At 39.1% G+C, this 24,511-nt stretch overlaps 1 protein-coding gene across 3 annotated transcripts in view; it reads right to left on the bottom strand.

The window, feature by feature from the left end:
* Positions 1–9,069: 9,069 nt before the first annotated feature.
* Positions 9,070–24,511, bottom strand: part of LOC140463959 (alpha-1,6-mannosylglycoprotein 6-beta-N-acetylglucosaminyltransferase B-like) — an 864,396-nt gene continuing 848,954 nt past the window's right edge. For all 3 annotated transcript variants that reach the window (XM_072558468.1, XM_072558467.1, XM_072558466.1), the window contains 3 exons: positions 17,767–17,841; positions 14,780–15,057; positions 9,070–10,324 (listed from right to left, as the gene is read on the bottom strand). In XM_072558468.1, the coding sequence (XP_072414569.1) occupies positions 10,126–10,324; positions 14,780–15,057; positions 17,767–17,841 (552 nt within the window). In that variant the 3' untranslated portion in view covers positions 9,070–10,125. The remainder of the gene's footprint in view (positions 10,325–14,779; positions 15,058–17,766; positions 17,842–24,511) is intronic.

The following is a 24,511-nucleotide window of genomic DNA, read 5'->3' as shown; positions in this document are numbered from 1 at the left end:
AGTGAGATGTATGCGTGTATCTGTGGACTAGTCTATTAAGTTACAAACAGACAATTAAATCAATTTATGTTTACTGCTGACGTCCTATGTTTTAATTTTCCCTCATATGCTTTGATAATGGTTCCAGATGGATTGCACCTTGAATAGCAAAATTGACTATGGAGGAGTTAGCACAAGCACTAGCATGCATTTGTAAAAAATCAGTCAAAAAGAGAATACTTCTAGAGGACTGGCAGACTGCAAATGCAATTCATTACTTCAAAAGCTGAGACTGAACTAACTCAGCAAACCATGAACCAGCTGGCTTAACATCTTTGCTAAAAGATGAGGTAACAATACATCTAAAGCCAGACATAGTTAAAAAAAGTTAGCATGGATTAGAATAATAGACAGTGTAGATGAGGCAATCCAATGCATATGATAACAGGCACTTAGAGAAGTGTTGATTTGGTGCCATTTAAAGACTAATGAAAAAGGCATGTGGAATCATGCAGAATAGATTGAAAGGTGGTTACAAAATAGATAACAGGGATAAATGTCATGGGAAGCTTTCCATATTGGCAGTAAGTGGGAAGTAGTGTCAATAGAGATTTGTGCTGGAACCATTGTTAGCTTCCGATGAATGCATTGGATTCAAATTTTGGAGCTATGGTATAAAAATTGGAAGATTATACCAATTCAAGAATATAGTTTAATGCCGGAAGTAATAAATGAGTTTGTAAATTATGAGGATAAATGGCAAATGGTATACAGTATTGCAAAGTGTGAGTTGGTCCATCGTGGTTGGAGGAACTATTTATTCCTTTGGAAAAGAAAATTGGGGATTGTAGCAAAAACATCTGGAAATTCAGTACGATAAATAAGAAAAAGTAGCAATGTGTATTGACACAGCCATAAAATGTGCAAAGAAGGCACGGCTGTTCCTTTCTAGTATAAACAAATACAAAAGCAGTGAGGTATTATTACAGTTCTATTGAATTTTGGTTAGAACTCATTTGGATTATTGTAAATAATTTCTGTTTACAAAGGATATTGAAACAGTGCAGAAAGTACACACTAGGTTGACCAGAAACGAGAAGGTGAATCAATTAAGACAGATTTAGCTGGCTGGGTCTTTTGTTTGGAAGAGAACAAGATGTGACTAAGAGACATCATTAATATATGAAGGATTCATATTATGCCTGTGGAGTACAGAGTGGGAATTTCCCATTTTTTGGAGTGTTTCTTGGACTGAGGTTTGTGCTTGGTCCGCCAGGTCACATGAGGACTTTTCTCACATCATTTTCGCTCTTCATATCAATAATTACGCAATCAGCTGCTCAAGTGCCTGAGTGGTAGGGCTTTACAATATTCACGCTGTTGGCACCATCTTTATATCATAGCTCGGGAACTCTTCATAGACTGTAAGCCAGGACCTGATCCTCATAATGTAGTCCGGCTTCGTCATCCCCAAGGAAACGGCAAAGCTACTTGATTTTACTGACAGGTTCCTGAAGGTGCTGGTGGAGCGGGGTGCAGTGCTGTATGCTGCTGACTGGCAGAAGAGGTTACATCACCAGACACAGCGAGGCTGGACCAAATCACTGCATTATCTTGGGTCCAGCAGTGCAGGAGGAAGGTCAACTATCTTCTACTGCACACAGTGGATCAACAATACTCATGGAATACCAGTCCAACTGATATATGCATCAATTTTGTTCAACAACTCTCAGCCAGCTCATCCTCCCAAGCTACTAATCCTTCCTGGCCCCCACATTTCCGACTGACTCATTGGGGACACTTCAGCAACTTTCCTGCTCCCCATCATACTCAATATCTCCTTTGTTTCACTGGAGGAAACATTGGCCCAACCCAGGTTGACATTTCCATAGCAACCTGACTGACCTACCTGTGCTTCTTAACCTGCAGGACTGACTGTGGTGGAACCCCCATAGTCCCCCTTGACGTCACTAAGAATTAGACCCTTTTATTTTCAGACATGGCCATTTGATTGAAACAATTACAGTGGAACTTGGTGCCACATGCTGTAGGTGTGCCATGGATGTAGCATGGCACCATCCAGCAACAAGCCCACCTCCTTGAATGCTCTGAATGGTGATTAGCTGCCTGATCCTCCCTTGGCAACCTCCAAGCATGCACAAAGTTAAATGAGTGCTACAAAATAAGCTAAGAGTTATAAAATACATCCTGTGTAGATGCATGAGATGTGTGTGTCTCTGCACACAAAGTGACCTGCAGAAGTGTCCAATCAATATGCTCTTGAGCTGCAAAGAGATTTCCTGAAAGATGGAATTAATATCTGATTTCATACAACCCATACAGTACAGATAGAAACCATTTGTCCCATTGATAGTCTACACTTACACTCCAAAAAGCATCCCACCCAGATCCCCTGTAACCCTACATTTATCATCACCAATCCATTCAATCGTACGTCCCTAGTCACTATGGCATACTTGACCATGGCCAATCCATCTAACCTTAACATCTTTGGACTGGGAGGGAACTACAGCACCCACAGAAACCAGTGCAGATGTGGGGAGAATGTGTAACCTGCACATAGACAGTTGCCTGAGGTTATGATCAAACCTGGGTCCTTGGTGCTGTGAAGCAGCAGTGCTGACCACTGAGCCTCCATGCCACCCTATGTATTTAATCCAACAGAAGGCACAATGACGTGATGAGTCTGTTGGTTTGCTAATGATGCTGACTCACGTGAATGAAGAGTGCAAGAAGAGTTAGACCACAGAGATTGTCATGAAGACGGGGTTCAATGGAGGCAGAATGAAGAAACAAACAGTGAATTCATGTCAGGAATTGGCACCATCCAGTTTTTCAGGAAGTCTGCCTGGAAATGGGACTTTTCATGAAAATGCAAATGGATGGAAAAAGGCAATTGGCACTCATAAGCAAGATTCTAGACCCACCTTTCAAACCTTAAATTAAAACTTGTTTTTCTCTCTAGACATTGAGACTTTGATTTTTTTTTATTTTTTGCTATATTTTCCCACATTTCTCATCATTGTCTGCACCAAGCAGGGCAGCAGAAAATTCCATTTGTGGGCAGATCCATTGCAAGGGACATAAACATAAGATAATAGCTACCCAGACTAATGTATTTGGGTGAAGCAAAAGCAGAAGACCATAAGACCATAAGACATAGGAGTGGAAGTAAGGCCATTCAGCCCATTGAGTCCACTCCGCCATTCAATCATGGCTGATGCGCATTTCAGCTCCACTTGCCAGCGTTCTCCCCGTAGCCCTTAATTCCTCTAGACAACAAGAACCTATCAATCTCGGCCTTGAAGACATTTAGCGTCCCGGCTTCCACTGCACTCCGTGGCAATGAATTCCACAGGCCCACCACTCTCTGGCTGAAGAAATGTCTCCGCATTTCCGTTCTGAAATGACCCCCTCTAATTCTAAGGCTGTGTCCACGGGTCCTAGTCTCCTCGCCTAACAGAAACAATTTTCTAGCATCCACCTTTTCAAAGCCATGTATTATTTTGTACGTCTCTATTAGATCTCCCCTTAATCTTCTAAACTCCAACGAATACAACCCCAGTATCCTCAGCCGTTCCTCATATGCTAGACCTGTCATTCCAGGGATCATCCGTGTGAATCTCCGCTGGACACGTTCCAGTGCCAGTATGTCCTTCCTGAGGTGTGGGGACCAAAACTGGACACAGTACTCCAAATGGGGCCTAACCAGAGCTTTATAAAGTCTTAGTAGTACATCTCTGCTTTTATATTCCAACCCTCTTGAGATAAGAGACAACATTGCATTCGCTTTCTTAATCACAGACTCAACCTGCATGTTTACCTTTAGAGAATCCTCGACTAGCACTCCCAGATCCCTTTGTGCTTTGGCTTTATTAAGTTTCTCACCATTTAGAAAGTAGTCCATTCCTATATTCTTTTTGCCAAAGTGCAAGACCTCGCACTTGCTCACGTTAAATTCCATCAGCCATTTCCTGGACCACTCTCCCAACCTGTCTAGATCCTTCTGTAGCCTCCCCACTTCCTCAGTACTACCTGCCTGTCTACCTAACTTTGTATCATCGGCAAACTTCGCTAGAATGCCCCCGGTTCCCTCATCCAAATCATTAATATATAATGCGAACAGCTGTGGCCCCAGCACCGAACCCTGCGGGACACCGCTCGTCACCGGCTGCCATTCTGAAAAAGAACCTTTTATCCCAACTCTCTGCCTTCTGTTAGATAGCCAATCCTCAATCCATCCCAGCAGCTCACCTCGAACACCATGGGCCCTCACCTTGCTCAGCAGTCTCCCGTGTGGCACCTTATCAAAGGCCTTTTGAAAGTCCAGATAGACCACATCCACTGGGTTCCCCTGGTCTAACCTACTTGTTACCTCTTCAAAAAATTCCAACAGGTTTGTCAGGCATGACCTCCCTTTACTAAATCCATGTTGACTTGTTCTAATCAGACTCTGCTCTTCCAAGAATTTAGAAACCTCATCCTTAATGATGGATTCTAGAATTTTACCAACAACCGAGGTTAAGCTGATTGGCCTATAATTTTCCATCTTTTGCCTTGATCCTTTCTTGAACAAGGGGGTTACTACAGCCATCTTCCAATCGTCCGGGACCTTTCCTGACTCCAGTGACTCTTGAAAGATCTCAACCAATGCCTCTGCTATTTCCTCAGCAACCTCTCTCAGAACTCTAGGGTGTATCCCATCGGGGCCAGGAGATTTATCAATTTTAAGACTTTTTAACTTTTCTAGCACTATCTCTTTCGTAATGGCAACCATACTCAACTCAGCCCCGTGACACCCTTTAATTTTTGGGATATTACTCCTGTCTTCCACTGTGAAAACTGACGCAAAGTACTTGTTAAGTTCTCCTGCTATTTCCTTATCTCCCATCACTAGGCTCCCTGCATCAGTTTGAAGTGGCCCAATGTCTACTTTTGCCTGTCGTTTGTTTCTTATGTACTGAAAGAAACTTTTACTATTATTTCTAATATTACTGGCTAGCCTACCTTCATATTTGATCCTCTCATTTCTTATTACACTCTTTGTTATCCTCTGTTTGCTTTTGTATCCTTCCCAATCTTCTGATTTCCCACTGTTCTTAGCCACTTTATAGGATCTCTCTTTTTCTTTAATACATTTCCTGACTTCCTTTGTCAGCCAAGGTTGTCTAATCCCTCCCCGGTTAATCTTTCTTTTCTTGGGAATGAACCTCTGTACAGTGTCCTCAATTATACCTACAAACTCCTGCCATTTTTGCTCTAGTGTCTTCCCGGTTAGCCTCTGCTTCCAGTCTATTTTAGTCAGTTCCTCTCTCATGCCCTCATAATTACCTTTATTCAACTGTAACACCATTACATCAGATTTCGCCTTCTCCCTTTCAAACTCCAGACTGAACTCTACCATATTATGGTCGCTACTTCCTAAGGGTTCCCTTACTTTAAGATCTTTTATAGAGTCTGGTTCATTGCAAAGCACTAGGTCCAGAATAGCCTGCTCTCTTGTGGGCTCCATGACTAGCTGTTCCAAAAAGCCATCCTGTAAGCATTCCATGAATTCCCTTTCTTTAGATCCACTAGCAACATTATTTACCCAGTCCACCTGCATATTGAAGTCACCCATGATCAATGTAACCTTGCCTTTCTGACATGCCTTCTCTATTTCCCGGTACATGTTGCGTCCCTGGTCCTGACCACTGTTAGGAGGTCTGTACACAACTCCAATTATGGTTTTTTTGCCTTTGTGGTTCCTCAATTCCACCCACACAGACTCCACATCATCCGACGCTATGTCATTCAATACCATAGATTTAATTTTGTTCTTAACTAACAAGGCAACTCCACCCCCTCTGCCCACCTCTCTGTCTTTTCGATAAGTCGAAAAACCATGGAGGTTTAACTGCCAGTCCTGACCCCCCTGTAACCAAGTCTCTGTGATGCCTACTACATCATAATCATTCACTATTATCTGTGCCATTAATTCATCGGCTTTGTTATGAATGCTACGAGCATTCAGGTAAAGTGCCTTAATGCTAACTTCCTTATTAGAGATGTTGTAAGTCATATGTCCTAAGTTATCCTTGCTTTTTTCTGCATTCTCAGTCTGCCTCAATTTTAAATCCGCCTGGAAACATGCTATCCTGCTGCTTATCTTTCCATTTACCTCCATACTCCCTGTTGCTTTCACTTTCCCTTCCCCCCAACTCAGAAGTTTAAAGTCCTACTGACCACCCTATTTATCCTCTTCGCCAGAACATTGGTACCTGATCGGTTCAGGTGGAGACCGTCCCAACGGTACAGATCCCAATATCCAAATATCCAGAAGTTGCTGGAAAAGCCCAGCATGTCTGGCAGCATTAGAGAAGAGAAATCAAACTTAATATTTCAGGTCTGGTGGCACTTCCCCAGAAGGGTTGGTTTTCATTTAGTATTTAAGTGAAGTTTCTTTGTACAGAGTGTGGTGAGAATGTCAAAGCTGTTCCAACAAGGAATTGTTGGTCGATATTATTGATATGTTTAAAGGTAGTCTTGATTCTTACATGGGAGGAAAGGTATTTGGAAAATATGGGAGCTGCGTGGGAGAAAATACAGCAAAATAAAACCTATATAAAAAAAACACCAGTTTCAAGCATTTGGGCTAAAGGGCCTGACTCTGTGGGATAGATTGTATGAAGTATATGCTTACAGGCTCCATTTGTTCACTATTTGAAAAAATGGATATAAATGTTTAAATGGCTTTTACAAGAAATTAACAAGGTTAAAAGCACCAAATACTAAAAATGCAACATACTGGGTGGTATCCATAAAATAGAATCATACAGCATGAAAACAGACCCTTTGGTCCAATTAGTCCACATCAACCATGTTCCCAAACCAAATTATTCCTACTTGCCTGCATTTGGCCTATGTCCCTCCAAACCTTTTCTATTCATGCAATTATCCAAATATCTTTTAAATGTAGTAACTGTACTTGCATCCATCACCTCCTCTGGCAGTTCATTCCACATACAAATTCCTCTCTGAGTAAAAAAGTTACCCGTCATGTCCTTTCTAAATCATTCTCCTGTCACCTTAAAACTATACCCCATAGTTTTGAGCTCTAGTTTTCTCTTCTTTTGATCATTATTTCTTCACAGCATTTAATTGGATCAGTGCATATTATAGAGCCAGCACTTATACAAATGCAAACATTTAATATTAAAATGATGCTCTGGAGTATAGTCAAACCAAGACTGTAGAGTGTGTTGCTCAGATTGGAAACTCATTGGAAGAGATCTGAACAGCAAACACATAAGGACAGTGCATCATTTATGTAGCATAACCAGTTTCCCTTCAAAGGTATATTGAAAATTAATGGACATTAGTAGCTGGTGGAAAATGAATAATTGGCATTAATTGACACAAAAGCTTTTGAGAATTTAAGTGCTGAACAGAAAATTATCAAGCAAAAAATCAGTAATGAAAAGTTGTTGAAAATTTGGTATACAGGCATGAAAAATACTCTAAGTATTGAAATGAATTAACTACTTGTTTGAGGTGACACTTCTGCTCTCTCAGGTTCCACTCACATTGGGATGCAAAACAGTTGTATTTGCAACAAGGCAGACTTCGTGCAAATTGCTCTGTAATTATTTCCTCGTGGAAAATTCTGACTAGATCATAGTATAGTATCAGCATTTGATTCCTCAATTTATTATTGTTTAAAGTTCTATTAATCTTATTGCTGCTTCAAGATCATTTAAGGTATTAAGTATTTAATCATAGAATCCCTACAGTGTGAAAGCAGGCCATTCAGCCCATCGAATTCACACAGACCCTTTAAAGACCATCCCACCCAGATCTATCTTAACCCTGTATTTCCCATGACTAATCCACCGACTAATCCCTGGACACAATTTACTATTGCCAATCCACCTACTCTGCACATCTTTGGACTGTGGGAGGAAACCGGAGCACCCAGAGGAAACCCACACAGACACAGGGAGAATGTGCAAACTCCACCTAGATAGTTGCCCAAGGGTGGAATCGAATCCAGGTCCCTGGTGCAGTGCTAAGCACTGAGCCACCTTATTGACCTATTAATCTGCTGTCATCCAAATGTTTCTTTACTTTTAGCTGGTAACTTGATTTGAGGTAAAAAGTGAATTTGACTTGTACATGAGAGCTTTCACTGTAGAATGTGATAGAACTGCTTTAAAATAGAACATATGCTGGTGCTTGAAAGCAAAAGAGAAAATGCTGGAAAATCTCAGCAGGTCTGGCAGCATCTGTAAGGAGAGAATCCAGCATCTGCAGTAATTTGCTTTTATCAGTATTATTTTATATATAGGCTGGTGCTTGGTCTGATGGCAGCATCAAATATAGTGCAATACAGTGAAGTTCAGTGATAAAATACTACACCTCAATTGAAATGTCTCAATCCCCTTTCAGTTTATGTTAACAACTCCAGGATTTAATTCTTCAGTTTTGTACAGACGGTCCAGCCAGATGCAAGATTTATAGCAATAGGGCTGTGCTGTGCATGTATTCTTTGAGTTGGATTTTATCCCACTTCTTTGGAGTGGGAGCAATATTTCAGGAGTGCTGCATTGTGATTTATAAGGTTATAACAGCTCATTTGCTGTTCAGTAATTTAAAATGAAAAGCGATGTTGAATGCAGTGTATAATAATAGAAAAATGCCAGTTTTAAAATCAAACATTTGCTCACCTTGTGTCCTATTTAAATAATGTGCTGCCATAAAACTAACTTTACACTCTGCTAATTAGATTAGAAACATTAGCAACATTAAATATTGTAATTCCTATTTCCTAGCGAAGCTAAATGGCAGTTTCTCATTCATTGAGCTTCCCCATGAGAAAAAGTATTGAAATTACAGGCCTTGAAACTGTATTGGGAATAACAGACATGAGTGCTTCATGCATTTGTCTGAAATACCTCTGTCTGCTATTTTAGTGGCAGCAAATGGGTTGCCACTGCTATTAAATTAACAGACTTAGGAACTTCAGATGACCATTCATAGTTATTTTCCAACAGCATAATTTTAATATCATTGAAATTTTCATCTCAGTGCTCCAATATTACAAGTTACTTCACTATTTGATACAAAGATATCCTTTTCAGAGGCCATAAATATAAATGACGCAGACGTTGCAAGAGCATGTACTCAGTTCAAATAGATCAGACATTAATAGATACCCTTCAATAAGCTTTCACCATTTTTATTTCATATTTATGAACATGTTTAGAAGAGTTCTCAGTGAAACCACAGCACCAATGTTGTGGCTAACTCATTTGAGGAATCAATTTTGATGTCTTCTATCAAACATTTTTTTCACGCTGTGTTATTAGAATAAGTGATTGATTGTGTTGTCATTCAGATTTATTCAGAAACTGGCATTTTTACTCCTCCAGGGCTTTATGATGTAAAATTACAGCAATTGAGTAACAAATCATTTTGAACTTTATAAATATTAGAGTTTGTAAGATTTGTTTGCTGCATCAATTCATTTGTCCAGAATAAAGATGCATGCAGAATAAAAAGCAAATTTAGATTAACTGAATACTTGAGTTGCACTTCTACACTGAATCAAAAAAAAAGTTACCAATGGTCTCATTATGTTTGGTACCATTGTGCATGTAACAAATAGAACAAAACTTGGAATGGAGAAAATCCCCTAATTTACAGGTTTCTAGCTTAAATAAAAGCATCTATAACTATATTTAATAATAAGGAACTCTTGATTCTTGACACAAATATTTATTCTGAATCATTGATAACCACAGGATTGGTCTGAAACATTGTTTAAACATGGAGGTGTATAAGTTAAAAACAAGTTCACATGGACTTTTTATTTGCATGCAACAAAAGCAAACACTTGAAGAAACTTAAACTAGATCACAGGTTAGATATTGCCTGTTCAAGTGTAGTTTTCCTTTTCTTTTATCAAGGTAACCTGTGTGGGAATACTCTTGGAGATTTTCCTCAGTTTCTTCGCTATTTCTCTTGGAGAAATGTGTCCATCATGTGGTTTTTGGATTGGATGGAAGCGCTGATGGGTCATTACATCATTAGGATAGTCAGGTTTCTTTTTTTTAACCAGTCTTCATGCTTAAAAAGCTCAAAAGTTCACAAACAACCTTTACAAAGTGCCACTTGTCCCTTGCGAAAGTCTCTGCAGGGACAGAGTCGTCTATATTTCGGGTGATGGCCTGCACAGCTGAACAGCAGGATCTGCTTCTGAAGGTAACAGTCCTGAGCGATTTCCTCAAAGGCAGGATAGAGATGGTTAGCCTCAGACTCAATGCTGTCACAGACAAAATTGAACCTATTGAATTGGAAATAAAAACAAAATCTTTAAATTCAAGGGTTTTAATATTCGTTATAATTCATTACACAATGTTCTTCTGGAAGAAGAAAAACATTTTTAAACTAACATTTGTATTAATGCAGGAAATGGAAAAAATCCACTTCTCACCTCATAATCAATGAGAAACATCTGAAGGAGATAAACAATGCCGATAAAAGTAATTTGAACAAAATATCATTAGCATAGTACTCTCCAAAACTAACCTCAGAAAATGATTTGTATCATGCAACATTGACTTGTGTTGGGACGAGCAAATTACAGATGATTAATATAGTTATTAACATACTGAAATCTGCTAACCGATGCATATTTAATTCTTTACACATATAAATATCTGCAATCTTAATGCACTCTTATTTCCAAATCTGGTGAAGATCCAATCTATATTGTACAGATTTTCAGACTCTCTGGCAAGACTTTACTTCTGGATTTCATGCTAGCCATATTTCCAGTGTTGGTAAGCATGCCAAGTATCTGTTAATCATGCTATCAATCCAGCACAGTTCTAGTACTCAGCCCCTAGTCTCTAGGTCACTTCTCATTTGTCTTAGCTAATTTGTCCCAGACAATGTATCCAATTTTTTGTTTATTTAATATTTCAGTCTTTGTGACAAAGGGTCACTGGACTTGAAATGCTAACTGTGTTTCTCTCTATCTACAGATACTCCCAAACCTGCTGAGTTTCTCTAGCACGATCTGTTCATGTTTCACATCTCCAGCATGTGTAGTTCTTTGTTTTATTTTGATGCCAGCTGTGACTCAGTTGATAATTTTCTTATCTCTGAGCCATGAGGTCCTGGTTTCATGTCCAAGTGCAAGGAATGCTGAACCGTCAAAAGTGGTATCTTCCAGATGAAATGATAGACTCAGACCTAATCTGCCAGTTTAGCTATGAGGGAAGAATATAAATTTTTTTCAAAGGCTCTTGAGATTTTCTTGAGGGCTATATTTTGATTGTTGGGCATTCCATTTATTAGGTGATGCTGTCACATGCTATCAATATCTTCTATATTTGTAATGAGATGGGGTGACCTTACTGAGGTTTATAAATTCATGAGCGGCATAGACCAAGTGAATGACAAGGGTCTTTTCCCTAAAGTGGGGAAGTTCAAAACTAGGGACCATATTTTTAAGGTGAGAGGAGAAAGATTTTAAAAAGGACACAAAGGCCAACTCTTTTACACAGAGACTGGTTTGCGTGTAGACTGAACTGGCAGAGAAAGTGGTAGTACAGTTGCAATGTTTAAAAGACTACTGGATAAGTTCATGAATAGGAAAGGTTTGAGGGACATGGCCCAAGTACAGGCAGGTGGGATTAGTTTAGTTTAGGAACATAGTTGGTGTTGGCTGGTTGGACCAAAGGTCTTTTTCCATGCTGTATGACTCTATGTGGACTCACACTGAAGCAGAATTAGAAGAATTCATCAAGGACCTCGCAAATGATCAACCTTCCATTAAACTTTGAGCCACAACAATCAGAAAAAAACATTAGTTTCCTAGATAACTCTATTTAAATTGGCACAATGGAACAGGTAAAAAGTTATCAAAGTTTTTGCAAAATAACTGACACACACCTCTGCACAGAGATAGTTGCTGTCCTAAATACATCTTCTTTTGACTGATGAGGTCACAACTACCACATTTTAATTGCATATGCACAAAACTGGGACATTTGAATGAGGCAGTGGTTACAGTTTTTACTGTGCTGCAGACTTAAGTTTAATAATTGAAACATGGCATTTGTTACAATAGCACTTAATACATTTTCCCTCAAAAAATAGCTCCTGAACATCTGCAGCCTCATGATCGAGGCTCCAGTTACACTTGCAACAAATTCACTACCTCTGTGAGTTCAAGCTTTCCTGGCTCATAGTTATCAGAAAATTCCTTTGTTGGCAGGCTTGTCTCCTTTTGCAGCCACCCTGCCCACCCCTAGTAGCCTCCCTCTCTCCCATACAGCATGTCTCTTCACCCCTCCCTACCCCTTCATACTTCCCTCTTTGTCGGCTATTACAACCTCCTGCTTCTCACTTTTGCAGTCCCTTCTCTCTCTCACCACTTTGCAGCCTTCCTATCTTCCCAATTCACCTTATCCCTACCTTATTCCTCTTGCAGTCTCCTTTGTACCTGAGTCTTCTTGCAGCTGATTCCTGATATACCCAGCCTTGCTCCTTCTTCATCCCTCTTACAGTCTCCTTCTCATCCAAACCTATTGGAGCTCACTCTTCAATATCCCCATCCTCTCTTGGAGCTACTTCTACCTCCTCAGCAGGCAAATCTTCTGACCAAAGGAACCACCCCTCCTCTACTCAACAAAAGTCTTGGCTTTCAGCAAAAGCCACAGCCCCATTTCTCCTTGCAAAATTTCTAATTCCCAATATATGGGAGAACATTCCCATGATGACTCTCTCCCTGCCATCACTTTACTTAAAAACTTGCTTCTTTTCCAATTGCAGATTGTGTCTTTACTGCATTCACTCACCAGTGAATTGAGCAGAAGGTACCATGGGAAAGAAGCAGCCTATGCTTGAAGGTTTAAGGTGAAAGGAGAGATTTTTAAAAAGACAAAAGAGGCAAATGTTTTACACAGAGGGTGTTTTGCATTTGGAGTAAACTTCCTGAGGAAGTGGTGGATCTGGGTACAATTACAATTTTAAAAAGACATTTGGATGGATACACGAATAGGAAAGATTTGGAGGGATATGGACCAGGAGTATGCAGGTGGGGCTACTTTAGTTTAGGATTATGTTCAGAATGGACTGTTTGGGCCAAAGGGTCTGTTTCCGTGTTGTATGACTCTATGCCTCAATGAGTAACTCCTCACTTAATCTCTCATTTTTACTTACAGGGACGAGCGTTCGCTGATTGGTCACTCCAATGATTTTTACCAGGTGTTTTGGGGCAAATTCACCTACAACCCCCATAAGTGGTTAGGTCAATAAGAAGGATTCCATAACACTATTTTAAAAAAGAGCAGGGGATTATCCATGCTACCCTGGTCAATATTTATTGCCCTATCAAATTACTTGGTCATGATCAAATTTGGATGTAGGAACTTGCTAAGCACAAAATTGGCTGCTGGAATTTCCTACATTACAACAGTGACTTGCTTGCAAAATATTGCTTGTAAAGTTCTTTGAGATATTCAGCAGTTGTGAAAAACCTATATTAATGCAAGTTATTTTTCTTAGCATACTTAATTATATGGCCATTCAAGGTTTTAGCACTCCAAGGACTGAACAGCCTCAAAAGTTTTCAAATACACTCTGACAACATACACTGCTCATGTAGGTTTTTTTTATTGCAAAGTCAATTTCTCCCCACTTCTGTCGAAGGTGCAGACTCTTCCTGGAGTACAGTTCTCTGGGAAACAGCAACTCTTTCATACTTTACTTAAGCAGTCATTCACAATATGAGAATTGGACAATGCAGACAGCAAAACAGTTGAAAGATGAGTAGACGGGGGAAACCTAGTGCACTTCTTTGCTCCCTTTCTTGGGGCATCAGAGCAAGTGTAGCACATGAAAAGTTTACTTAGCTACAAATGAGGAGCCGCTCCCTCACCACACGATGCCTGGAGGAAGAACGCCTCATCTTCCACCTCGGAACACTTCAACCCCAGGGCATCAATGTGGACTTTAGCAGTTTCCTCATTTCCCCTTCCCCCACCTCACCCCAGTTCCAAACTTCCAGCTCAGCAATGTCCCCATGACCTGTTCTACCGGCCTATCTTCTTTTCCACCTATCCACTCCACCCTCCTCTCTGACCTATCACCTTCATCCCCACCCCCATTCACCTATTGTACTCTATGCTACTTTCTCCCCAACTTCACCCTCCTCTCATTTATCTCTCCACCCTTCAGGCACTCTGCCTGTATTCCTGATGAAGGGCTTTTGCCCGAAATGTCGATTTTCCTGCTCCTTGGATGCTGCCTGAATTGCTGTGCTTTTCCAGCACCACTCTCCTCCAGAATCTGGTTTCCAGCATCCACAGTCATTGTTTTTACTTAGCTACAACTGAGCCCAATCTACAAATCAAGCTGACTGTCTTACTATCACACAACACCAGGTTATAGTCCAACAGGTTTATTTGGAAGCTCCCACTAGGTAGTGCTTTCAAAATAAACCTGCTGGACTATAACCGGTGTTGTGTGATTTTTAACTTTGTTCACCCAGTCCAACACCGGCACCTTCATGTCATGTCTTACTATCACAAGTGATAAAACATAAATAGGTGAATATAGAGAAATTATCTTTTCTGCATTTTTGATTCACTTTTATTTTCTCTGAAAATAGTAATTCTGGTGGAGCTGTCAAAGGGTTGATGTTGAATTTTCATTGCAACATAATATAATTTACTAGAAATATCCAACATTTCAGATTTTATTGATGGATAAGCGAAGAAAATCTTACTTGTCAAAGATGGCCTTATTGTTGATAAACTGGAAAAATGTTGGTTCACAGGTGAGTCCATGCTCTTGACAGGCATTCGTACAAGATTGTGCTGTTGCTGATACTTGGAATTGCATTGAGCTTACAGGAGGCCAGGTGAGCACTTTGGTGGCATTTGGAGACCTGATATGTCCAGTGACATTTTGAGGAAACGTGATTCGATTTGTGGCATTAGGTGAGGGTGAGAAACGCTGTGCCAGATTCTGAGGCCATGATAGAAATACTGTGTCACACAGATCCTGTTACAAAAAAGATGAAAAGAAATGGCATTGGTACATATGCTGTCATAATTAGATATCTTTCAGTTGGAAACTAAATTGGGTGTTAAAAGGTAACTAGCAAATACAATTTTAAAACTTCACTTTGGTGAGGAAAGAACCTGAACACCACATTTTGTGAGGGAAGTGGGAAGAAACTGTGTACCATATGGAATCATACTACCTTCACTTGATTTGCTTATTTAATCCTATTGCAGACCATAAAGTAGGCACGGCAATCAAATTCCAAGAGTGAGCTGATTTGGGCAACTGATGGATTGGAGCAAATATTAACCAGAATGGTTAGTGGTCTAGTGAGTTGAAGCGTGCAGAATTAGAGTGGGGAGCATCTACAGGCGCAGTCATTCAATAAACTGTTAAGAGTACACTTTGGGAGGGAGAATAATCTTTCTAATAATCCTGCCAGGATTGACAGCATGGACACAGAGAAGTTGTTTCCCCCTGGGGGAAGAGTCTAGGATGAGGGGTTATAATCTCAGAGTAAGGAGCTGCACAGTTAGGACAGAGATGAGGAGGATTTTTTTCTTAGGGAATCTGTGGAATTCTTGACTGCAGAGAGTTGTAAAGGCTGGGTAATTAAGTGTATTTAAGGCTGAGATAGAATTTTAATCAGTAAGGGAATCAAGGGTTGTTGGGAAAAGGCAGGAAATTAGAATTGAGGATTATGAGATCAGCTATGATCTCAGTAAATAGCAGTGGAGACTGACTGGGACGAATGGCCTACTTCTGCTCCCATGTCTTATAAACATAGGAATGTCTGATGATGATTGCACCAGGCCATTATCCAGAACAATGAGAGATATTAAATGCACTCTTGTTTTCTTTCTCACTTGATTTCTGTGCTCACTGACCTACATTATTTTCTAGACCGAGCTGTATTTTTAAAAAGAAATTCAGATAGCTGTTTTTAAATTCCATCATGGCTTCCCCATCTTCCTACTTCTGTAACCTCACTCAGTACTACAACTGTTCGAGATCATGATCCTAATGCCTTTAGTTCTGACCTGTAACATAATTGTGCGAATACTGGATGTCTATTTCATCCCTACAGCTTTAAAGTACATCAAGCTTTCTAACATTTGTCATAATATATCCACGTGAGACCTATTGTTAAATTTTGTTCAAAAACACTTCAGTGAAGCATGTTGGGATGCTTTACTTGGTTAAAGGTGCTACCTGAATGTAAAATGTTTTTGTCTTTGTGATTGTTGTTTATCATGTTAACATTCTTGTTGATTTTAGGGAGTAGGTACATTTTCACAAATTACTTTGTGCATCATTTTCTTCCTGCAATACTTTTAAAATTGAATTTATTGAATTTCCACTGGAATTGGTAATACATGTGGAGTATGAAGTCCATGACCTGTCATATGTTGTGACATACATTTCAGCACCTGTAAAATTTATTGCAAATTCAGATTAACTTGGATAGTGCTTCTAATAATAAATTCAAACTTTTAATCCACTAATGACTTCAGAAAGTTGCACGTTACAAATCTGCTTACACTAGACAGACATCTCATGTTTTTCAATGTTATTGTTCAAATCCAAAGCAAGGTGGTGCTGTATTCCAAGGAAAAACCTATCATCTGTGGAATTGCAATCTGCCAGATTGTTAGCTCGAGGCATTCTAACACTTTCTGATGCTTCTGACATTTTTTTTATTGCACAGCACAGGCATTTGTGTGAAATTCAAATACAGACATAGGTCATGGGCATCACCGAAGACACTTTACTCCTCGGTAAGTAAAAAGAAAACAGTAAAAACTTGTTTGGAACAATTCCTTAGCACACAAAAATTCATTTTGTGCAAACTCCATTTTCCTAACCTAAACTTGTGAAAAGGTTAAAAGATAAGCTTCTAACATGCCATTTTTCTGGTATTGACCAGTTTAATTTTGAAGAATATCACAAAGTCTTATTTCTTTAACATCCTTGGACCACATGAAAGACTAGCAAAACGTAAACAGGAATCCCTTAACTCTTCATTCAACATTCATCTCATTTTATGGAAAACAATATGCTCACCAAATTCTATTTGATGGTTTTGTAAAACTAGTGTTGTTACTAAAAGGAAATATCATTGTTGTATCCATGGGAGCTCAACACTAAAGAAGCAGTAGTTGACTTCAAAGCCCAGATCACATGCTTGCATACCAAGCAGCCATTTTAGGAACAGCATTGTCAAAGGCTTGGAAACATTTCCATTTTGGTCCATTGTGAAAAGCAGTAGAGTTTGCATGCTCTTCAGGAAGGGAATTTGGGAGGGGTTTAATGAATGTCAACAAAAAAAACAAACAAATAATGATGAGATTAATATGAATGCATTTATGTGTCCTTCCTTTTTAAAGATTCCAATCAAATAGAAAATCACAATTTCACAGATGAGATTATTTTACTTTAGCATAATACAAGCAATTTCTGAGTAATATTTGGGACATTAACAAAGAAGATGCTTGGAAAAATATGCTTCCTTTCTCATTTTTTTACTCAAGATTTTGTGGATGATAAGTGTTCTACTCATGTGGATAATGCCTTTATATCAAAGATTGGGCTGCTTTTGATATGAAAACAAAACCACTGGCAATGATATAAGAAAACTGACACCTGACAAAGTACAGCATGGGAAGAGTGACCTGTGAGAAGAAAGAAAAAACTTGATTGACACACCTGATATTGGATGTAAGCATGGACACGCTCCAGCATCCCTTCACAAGTAAATTCATATGGAAGATAAGGTTCAACCTAATCAGCATAAAATGATATATTACAGGTGAAAACAATCAGATAAATAATATATTTACAATGACCAAATTTAATAATACTAAGGTTTGTAATTAATTTTCCAATTCAAACCTTGCACTACATTTACAAATATTTCACTGCAATATGTGAATAAATTTGCTCAGCATAAATAAATAGAATTTTTTCCTCTGTCAGCATTAGACATTTTTCAATAATTGAAGCATATCCTGAAATAGAGAGTTCTCAATTATGGTCCTGTATATTTGAGTGAAATATAATGAACTCTTTTCACTTCAGTACTCTAGGCAACGAGCTCCATCACATCATTTCTGCCTAACACCATCAGACAGATACATAATGGCTGCAGTGCCAAACCAGAATGAATTAGATTTCCTTAAATTAAATGTGCTTGCTTTGTATTCTTGACTTTTAGCTGCCATTATACAACTTTATTACAGCCATCTGAATATTTATTGGTGAGTTGAAATGTAGGGATATGTTACAAATCTTTTAAATATCAGTCTTTACTATAATTAACAGAATGCAAGGAATGCTTGGACTATTATATCGCACTGGTGAAATGCTGATCTGGCACTGAGATATTGCTGCTTGCTGCTGAAAACCTGTCTAACAATGCTTGAATTTCTTGCAGTCTCCTGGAGACTGCTAATTAAGAAATCATTCGATCTAAGTCATGTTCATACTTTCCTTATTGTAGAATATTTTTCAAGCAAAGAAGCAACTTTATTTCCTCACTTGAATACATAACTATTCAACCATTATTTAAGAGTGAAGTGTCCCAAGGCTTTCATATATTTTTCTTAATGGCTCACAGAGATGAAATGCATCTTTGCCCCAGAACTAATGGATGAAGTAAATGTGCATTAACGTGTTATAGTGTGGTGTGATGGGCATCTTCGTGCATTATAGACATGATCCAAATACTTTTCTGGGGATCAAATTGGAAATTACATAAATAAACATTTCAGATAATGTTTTGTTATGGAACAATTAAATATTATAATCCAAGTTTCCTTATGCTTATATTCAAATATTCATAACACACTATTACTTATGTATTGGAGAAAATGGCTAGAAGTCTAGCATAGAGCACGGCAAGGGGCAGTATATAGAAAGATTAAAATGTACCAGAACCATATGGATGCATTCATAAATCTTAGCCTATTTATTTTCATATAAGGCGACACATTTCATATGAGACTCTAATTTCTCGTCAAGAAAAATGAAAAAAAACTTCACTCATGCATAAAGATCCCCTCCCACCTGCCCACCAGTATCAGCTTTCCACAGCATTCACACTGATTGTTTCATGTTATATCATAATGCAAAGACAGAGAGGAAATGGGAGACTGGCAAACAGGAGATACTCTGGGAGAGTCCAGAACAGAATGTGCTCTTCTGTGATGATTATAGTACTATCACCCCCCTGTTTTTCAATCTCAGCACCCTATATTTTCTATTTTACACATGGACACATGAACATGTTGCAATCCAGAGGAAAAGAAGAGGAAAATGTAAATAGCAGAGCTGGCTGAAAGGTGGGAGAGAATATCATAAACAGAACTCACTGTTCAGGCAATCTACCTACCTGGAATGACAGAAGTGTCACCTTCACAAATGAGAAATGCACAAGGATACTATGGGATGGATTCCATTGTTGCAATGGAACAAAGTTGGGCATTATAACAGAAAAATCAGCAGTGGGATGATCACACAGCCATGGTGGAGACTGTATGATTTTCTATTGATTCACTTCAATGGACATGGGCTCTGCTACTGGACCGTGATTCAATTAACTGATTTTCTCTACCTTCAGTGCTCAGGAAAGTCAAGGTACTCAGGCAGTACAACATGAAAATCTGTCTCCCAGAGAATCAGGGAATAGTATTATAGGAAGGTTGTTGCACCGTGGGTGACCATTTGACCTGTTATGTCCATGCTGGCTCTTTGTAAGAACAACTCAGCTCGGCCCAGTTTTTCTGTAGCCGTGTCATTTTTTTTTCCCTCAGATATTTATTTAATTCTCTTTGAAACCCACAAATAAATTTGTTTCTGTCATTCTCTCAGACAGTGCATTCCAGATCCTAAACAATTGCAATTTAAAAACATTTGCCTCAAGTCACTTCTAGTACTTTTTCCAGTCACCTTACCACTGTGCCTTCTGCTTCAGAACCCCTTGTGCCTATCGGAATAGTTTCTGCATATCCATTCAGTCTACACTTCTCATGACTTTGAACATCTTCATCAAGTCCTCTGTCAGCATTCTTCTGTCTGAGGAAAACAGCCCAGCTTTGCCAATCCAAATGTAACTGAAGTGGCATGTCCCTGGATGCATTTCATAAATCATTTCTGCATTCTTTGCATGGTCTTTACATCCTCATAAAGTTCAGTGCCCAGAATTGGACCCAATACTCCATTTCTCATCAAGGAAGCAGCAGATGGATCTATGTCATTTCATTGAATCAGTCTGCACTGGAACAACAGCAAACTTCACAACTGTTCTGAAGAAGAGTCATACTGGACTCAAATGTTAACTCTGTCTCTACAAGAGCTGCTGGACCTGCTGAGTTTCTGCAGCATTCTCTGTGTTGATGCCTGAGATTAATCAGTTTGACGTTCATTGGTGCTTTTACCCAAAACACAGATGTCCTATTTCAACATGCTGTTCAACACCTTAAAATCTGCACTAACATGAAGTGGCAGGAGATACTGGAAGGGTTTTTCAGTAGATTTTGCATTTCCTATTGAGGACAACTGCCCTCTCGTCGTGCAACATCCCATGGTGCACATCAACACATGAATGTTCAAATTGTCTGTGGTCACTGCCAAATCAGTATACTTGTGAATTCAGTTCCTTGGAAATGCTCCTATTTCTGAAGAGTAATTATTGATCCTCCATTTAGTCCAGGACAAAGACAAGTTTGATAATTGTCTCCTCAAAGGTATAGCAATCTGTTGGTTTTAATAACTTATGATAACACTATGCAACTTTTCACAGCGATGTGGAGACATAATTGTACACTATCAAGCTATACAATGTTCAATGTACAATGTACAAGTGTCAGCAGATGGTGCACAACACAGCCATATGCATGTACATTTGTTTTCTGAGAAACAGCATAGAAGGAGTCCATTCAATCCATTGTGCCTGCACTGGCTCATTAAACAAGCAATGTTACCGAGTACCAATATCTTGCTTTTCCCCCATACCCATGCACAATACTTTTCATCCAAATAATTATCCAATGCCCCCTTGAACACTTCAATTAAACCTGCCTTCATCACGCTTCCAGGCTATGCATTCCATAACCCAACTACTTGCTGAGTGCTAAAATCTTTAATCACTTCACCCTTGTCTCTGTAGATCACTTTAAATCTATGGACTCTTGTTCCTGTTCCTTTTATGAATTGAACAGGTTCTTTATCTACTCTATTCATTGCGTGATTTTGAAACCTCTATCAAACCATCTCTTAGCCTACTTCCCTCCATGAAGAATGGCCCCAATTTCTTCAATCTATCCTCATAATTGAAATTCTTTATCCCTGGAACTATTCTTTAAACTAATTCTGCATTGTCTCTAATGTGTTCACATCCTTCCTTTTAGCTGAAGTCTACCAAGCATCTTATACAAGTTCAACATTATTTTCTTGCTCTTGTACTCTCTGCTCCTATTAATTAAGCTGACAATACTGTATGCTCTATTAATTATTCTCTCCACCTGATACGTGCACATTTACAACCAGATTCAGCTGCTCCTTCACCCCCTTAAAATTATGTCCCCATCTTGCATTATCTTTCAATGGCCTTTTCCACCAAAATGTATCAGCTCACAATTCTCTGCATTGAAACTTACCTCCCATCTATTTGCCTACTCCACCAACTTGTGTGTGTCCTTCTGGAATTCTACACTTTCTTCTTCATAGTTTAAAATATTTCCAAGTTTTGTATGATTTGCAAACTTTGAAATTGTCTCCTGCACACTAAGAGACAGATCATTAATATATAAACAGGGAAAAAAAAACAAGGGGCCCAATACTGAACTCCAATACAAACTTTCCTCAAGTCTGAAAAATATCAATTAATTAATGCTCTCTGTTTCATATCATTCAGCCAATTTTATATTCATGTTGCTAAAGGCCTTTAGCTTTCCTCACAATTCTGTTGTTTGTCACAGTAATAAACACCTTCTGGAAATCCACGTCCACTGCATCAACAGTGTTACTTTCATTGAGTCTTTCTGTTGGCTCTCCAAAAAATTCCAGAAAGCTTGTTAAACATGATTTCCCTTTAGAAATCCATGCTGATTCTTCTTAATCGACCCATCTTTTTCAAAAAACTAATTCTATCCCAAATAATTGTCTTTTGAAACTTACTCACCATTGAAATTAAACTGACTGGCCTGCAATTGCTGGGCTTATCCTTACAATCTTCTTGAACAAGGCTGACATGGTTTAAAGTTTCTCGTCTTTTGGCATCTCCTCTGAATCTAGGCAAGAGTGCAAGATTGTGGCCTGCGCACTCTCCATTTTCTCCTTTCACTTCCTTCAAAATCCAGTCCTGGTGCTTTGTCAAATTTAAGTACCAACAGTCTATCCAACAATTCTGCCTTATCAATTTTGAATCCTTCTAATGACTGAGTTCCCATCCCTCTGTCATCATAGCCTGGGTGACATCTATCTCTTTGGTAAAGACTTTGGCCAACTATTCAACTAAGATCTCAACCATGCTCCCACCTCCAGGTGTAATTCCCCTTTTTGGTCCCTACTCTAACCTGTACCTCCTATTATCACTCTTTTACGATTGATTTGGACATAGATTTGGGACATGTTGGCTGCCAATCTTTTCTCACAATTGCTCCTTGGTTCTCTTAATTGTTTTTTCACCTCCCCTCTGAACCTTCAATATTCCTCTTGGTTCTACCTGACATTTGTCATAAACACTCATTTTCTTCTACTTCTTAATTTACATCTCTTTTGTTATCCAGGGAGCTTTGAATTTGTTTAATCTTTCCCAATCGTGGGACTATACCCTGACTATATCCGGATCATTGCTTCTTTGAAGGTAGCCTGTTGTTCAGTGACTGTTTTTCCTGCCAACCTCTCATTCCTGTCAATCCTGCCCAGCTCTGTTCTTGGCCATTAAAGTCTGCTCCCTGCCAATTGATTTTTCTCGGTTTGGATTGTGATGTGTCATTCTCCATCATCATCCTGATAATCACTGTCTCTTAAATGTTCCCTAAATGACACTTCATCCACTTGGCCCAACTATTTCCAAGAGCCAGGTCTAACCATGCATCCTTTCTTGTTGGACTAGAGGCACACTGCTGTAGGAAGCTCTCCCATAAACAGTCCAGGAACACTTGGCCCTCCCTCCTTATACGTTACAAATATTTCACTCATGTTTGGATCATTGAAGTCTCCCGTTATAAGTACCACTATAATGTTGGCATATTTCAGTGATTTCCATACAGATTTGTTCTTTCACCTTGTTTCCATTAGTTGATGATCTATTGACTACACTTAGCAACGTAACTATACCCTTTTAGTCCCTTAGTTCCAGCCACACTGATTCTGTGATTGGACCTTCCGAGACATCCTCGTTCTCCAGCACTGCAATGCCCTCCTTAACCAATATTGCTACCCTTCCTCTTTTCCTTCTTTTTCTTTCTTCTCTGAATACCTTGTACCTAAGAATATTTAACATCAAGTCTGTACATTCCTTGAGCCAGATATCTGTTACTGCCATGACATCAAAATTCCAAGCACCTGTAACTCCCCAACTGTATTTACTACACATTGTGCATTCATATACATGCACATTAACTCTGATTGAGAACCAAACATAACTCAGAAGAAACTACAGGGATATTGGAATTGTGCAGTTTTAAGAGGTATCAAATACAGACTAATCTCTGACTAATAATCTTTTGTTGAAAACCCTCCTGTCTTTATTGATTGAGTGACAGCTAACCCATACCAGTATTTAGAGGGAAGGTAGATAAACTTTATGTTTCCTCTGTACATCAGCATCTTTTTGAGGTCTGATCTCAGCTTTTGCTATGCAAAGAGCCTCCCAATGAATAACACCTCTTGAAAGGCATCCCAGCAATTGTTCTTCTTGGCCTTACCCTTATGTCAGATAGAATCATATTCCAATTGAGGAAACAACAGTTTTCATTCAAAGGTTGATGAGCATTGAATTACCACTGGCTGCCTTTGGATTAGTTTTATGAGCTTGTTATACAAAGGTCACTCAGAATCAAAAGCATAATTTATGAGCACCAGATCCACTTTTTTTAAAAGGTAGTGCTATGCCAATGCAGTAACAATCATGTTGTGCTGATCTTGTGACTTTGCCTCAAGTTGCTTTCTCAGTGTCTTTCTGCAAACCTCTGAAAATATTCAGTGTGCCCAAGATTTTCGACCCTAGTTACAGAATGATAGCACAAGTTGCATATATGAAGGTCATTAATGTAAATTATATTTATGCTGGAGACACTTAAAATGCAGGATAAACCATTAGCTTTGTGGATTCCAAACCCCTGGGAAATGTGATTCATGTGCTCCAGTTTTAACCTCCAGTGGTGAACACGTTGAAGTTGACTTGACAATACTGCAAAACCGGTCATAATGAATCGGCAGTCTATTT

The sequence above is a fragment of the Chiloscyllium punctatum genome, chromosome 39 (genome assembly GCF_047496795.1).
Source record: "Chiloscyllium punctatum isolate Juve2018m chromosome 39, sChiPun1.3, whole genome shotgun sequence".
Lineage (NCBI taxonomy): Eukaryota > Metazoa > Chordata > Chondrichthyes > Orectolobiformes > Hemiscylliidae > Chiloscyllium > Chiloscyllium punctatum.
The sequence above is the reverse complement of the archived record's forward strand: the minus strand, read 5'-3'. Positions and strand labels throughout refer to the sequence as shown.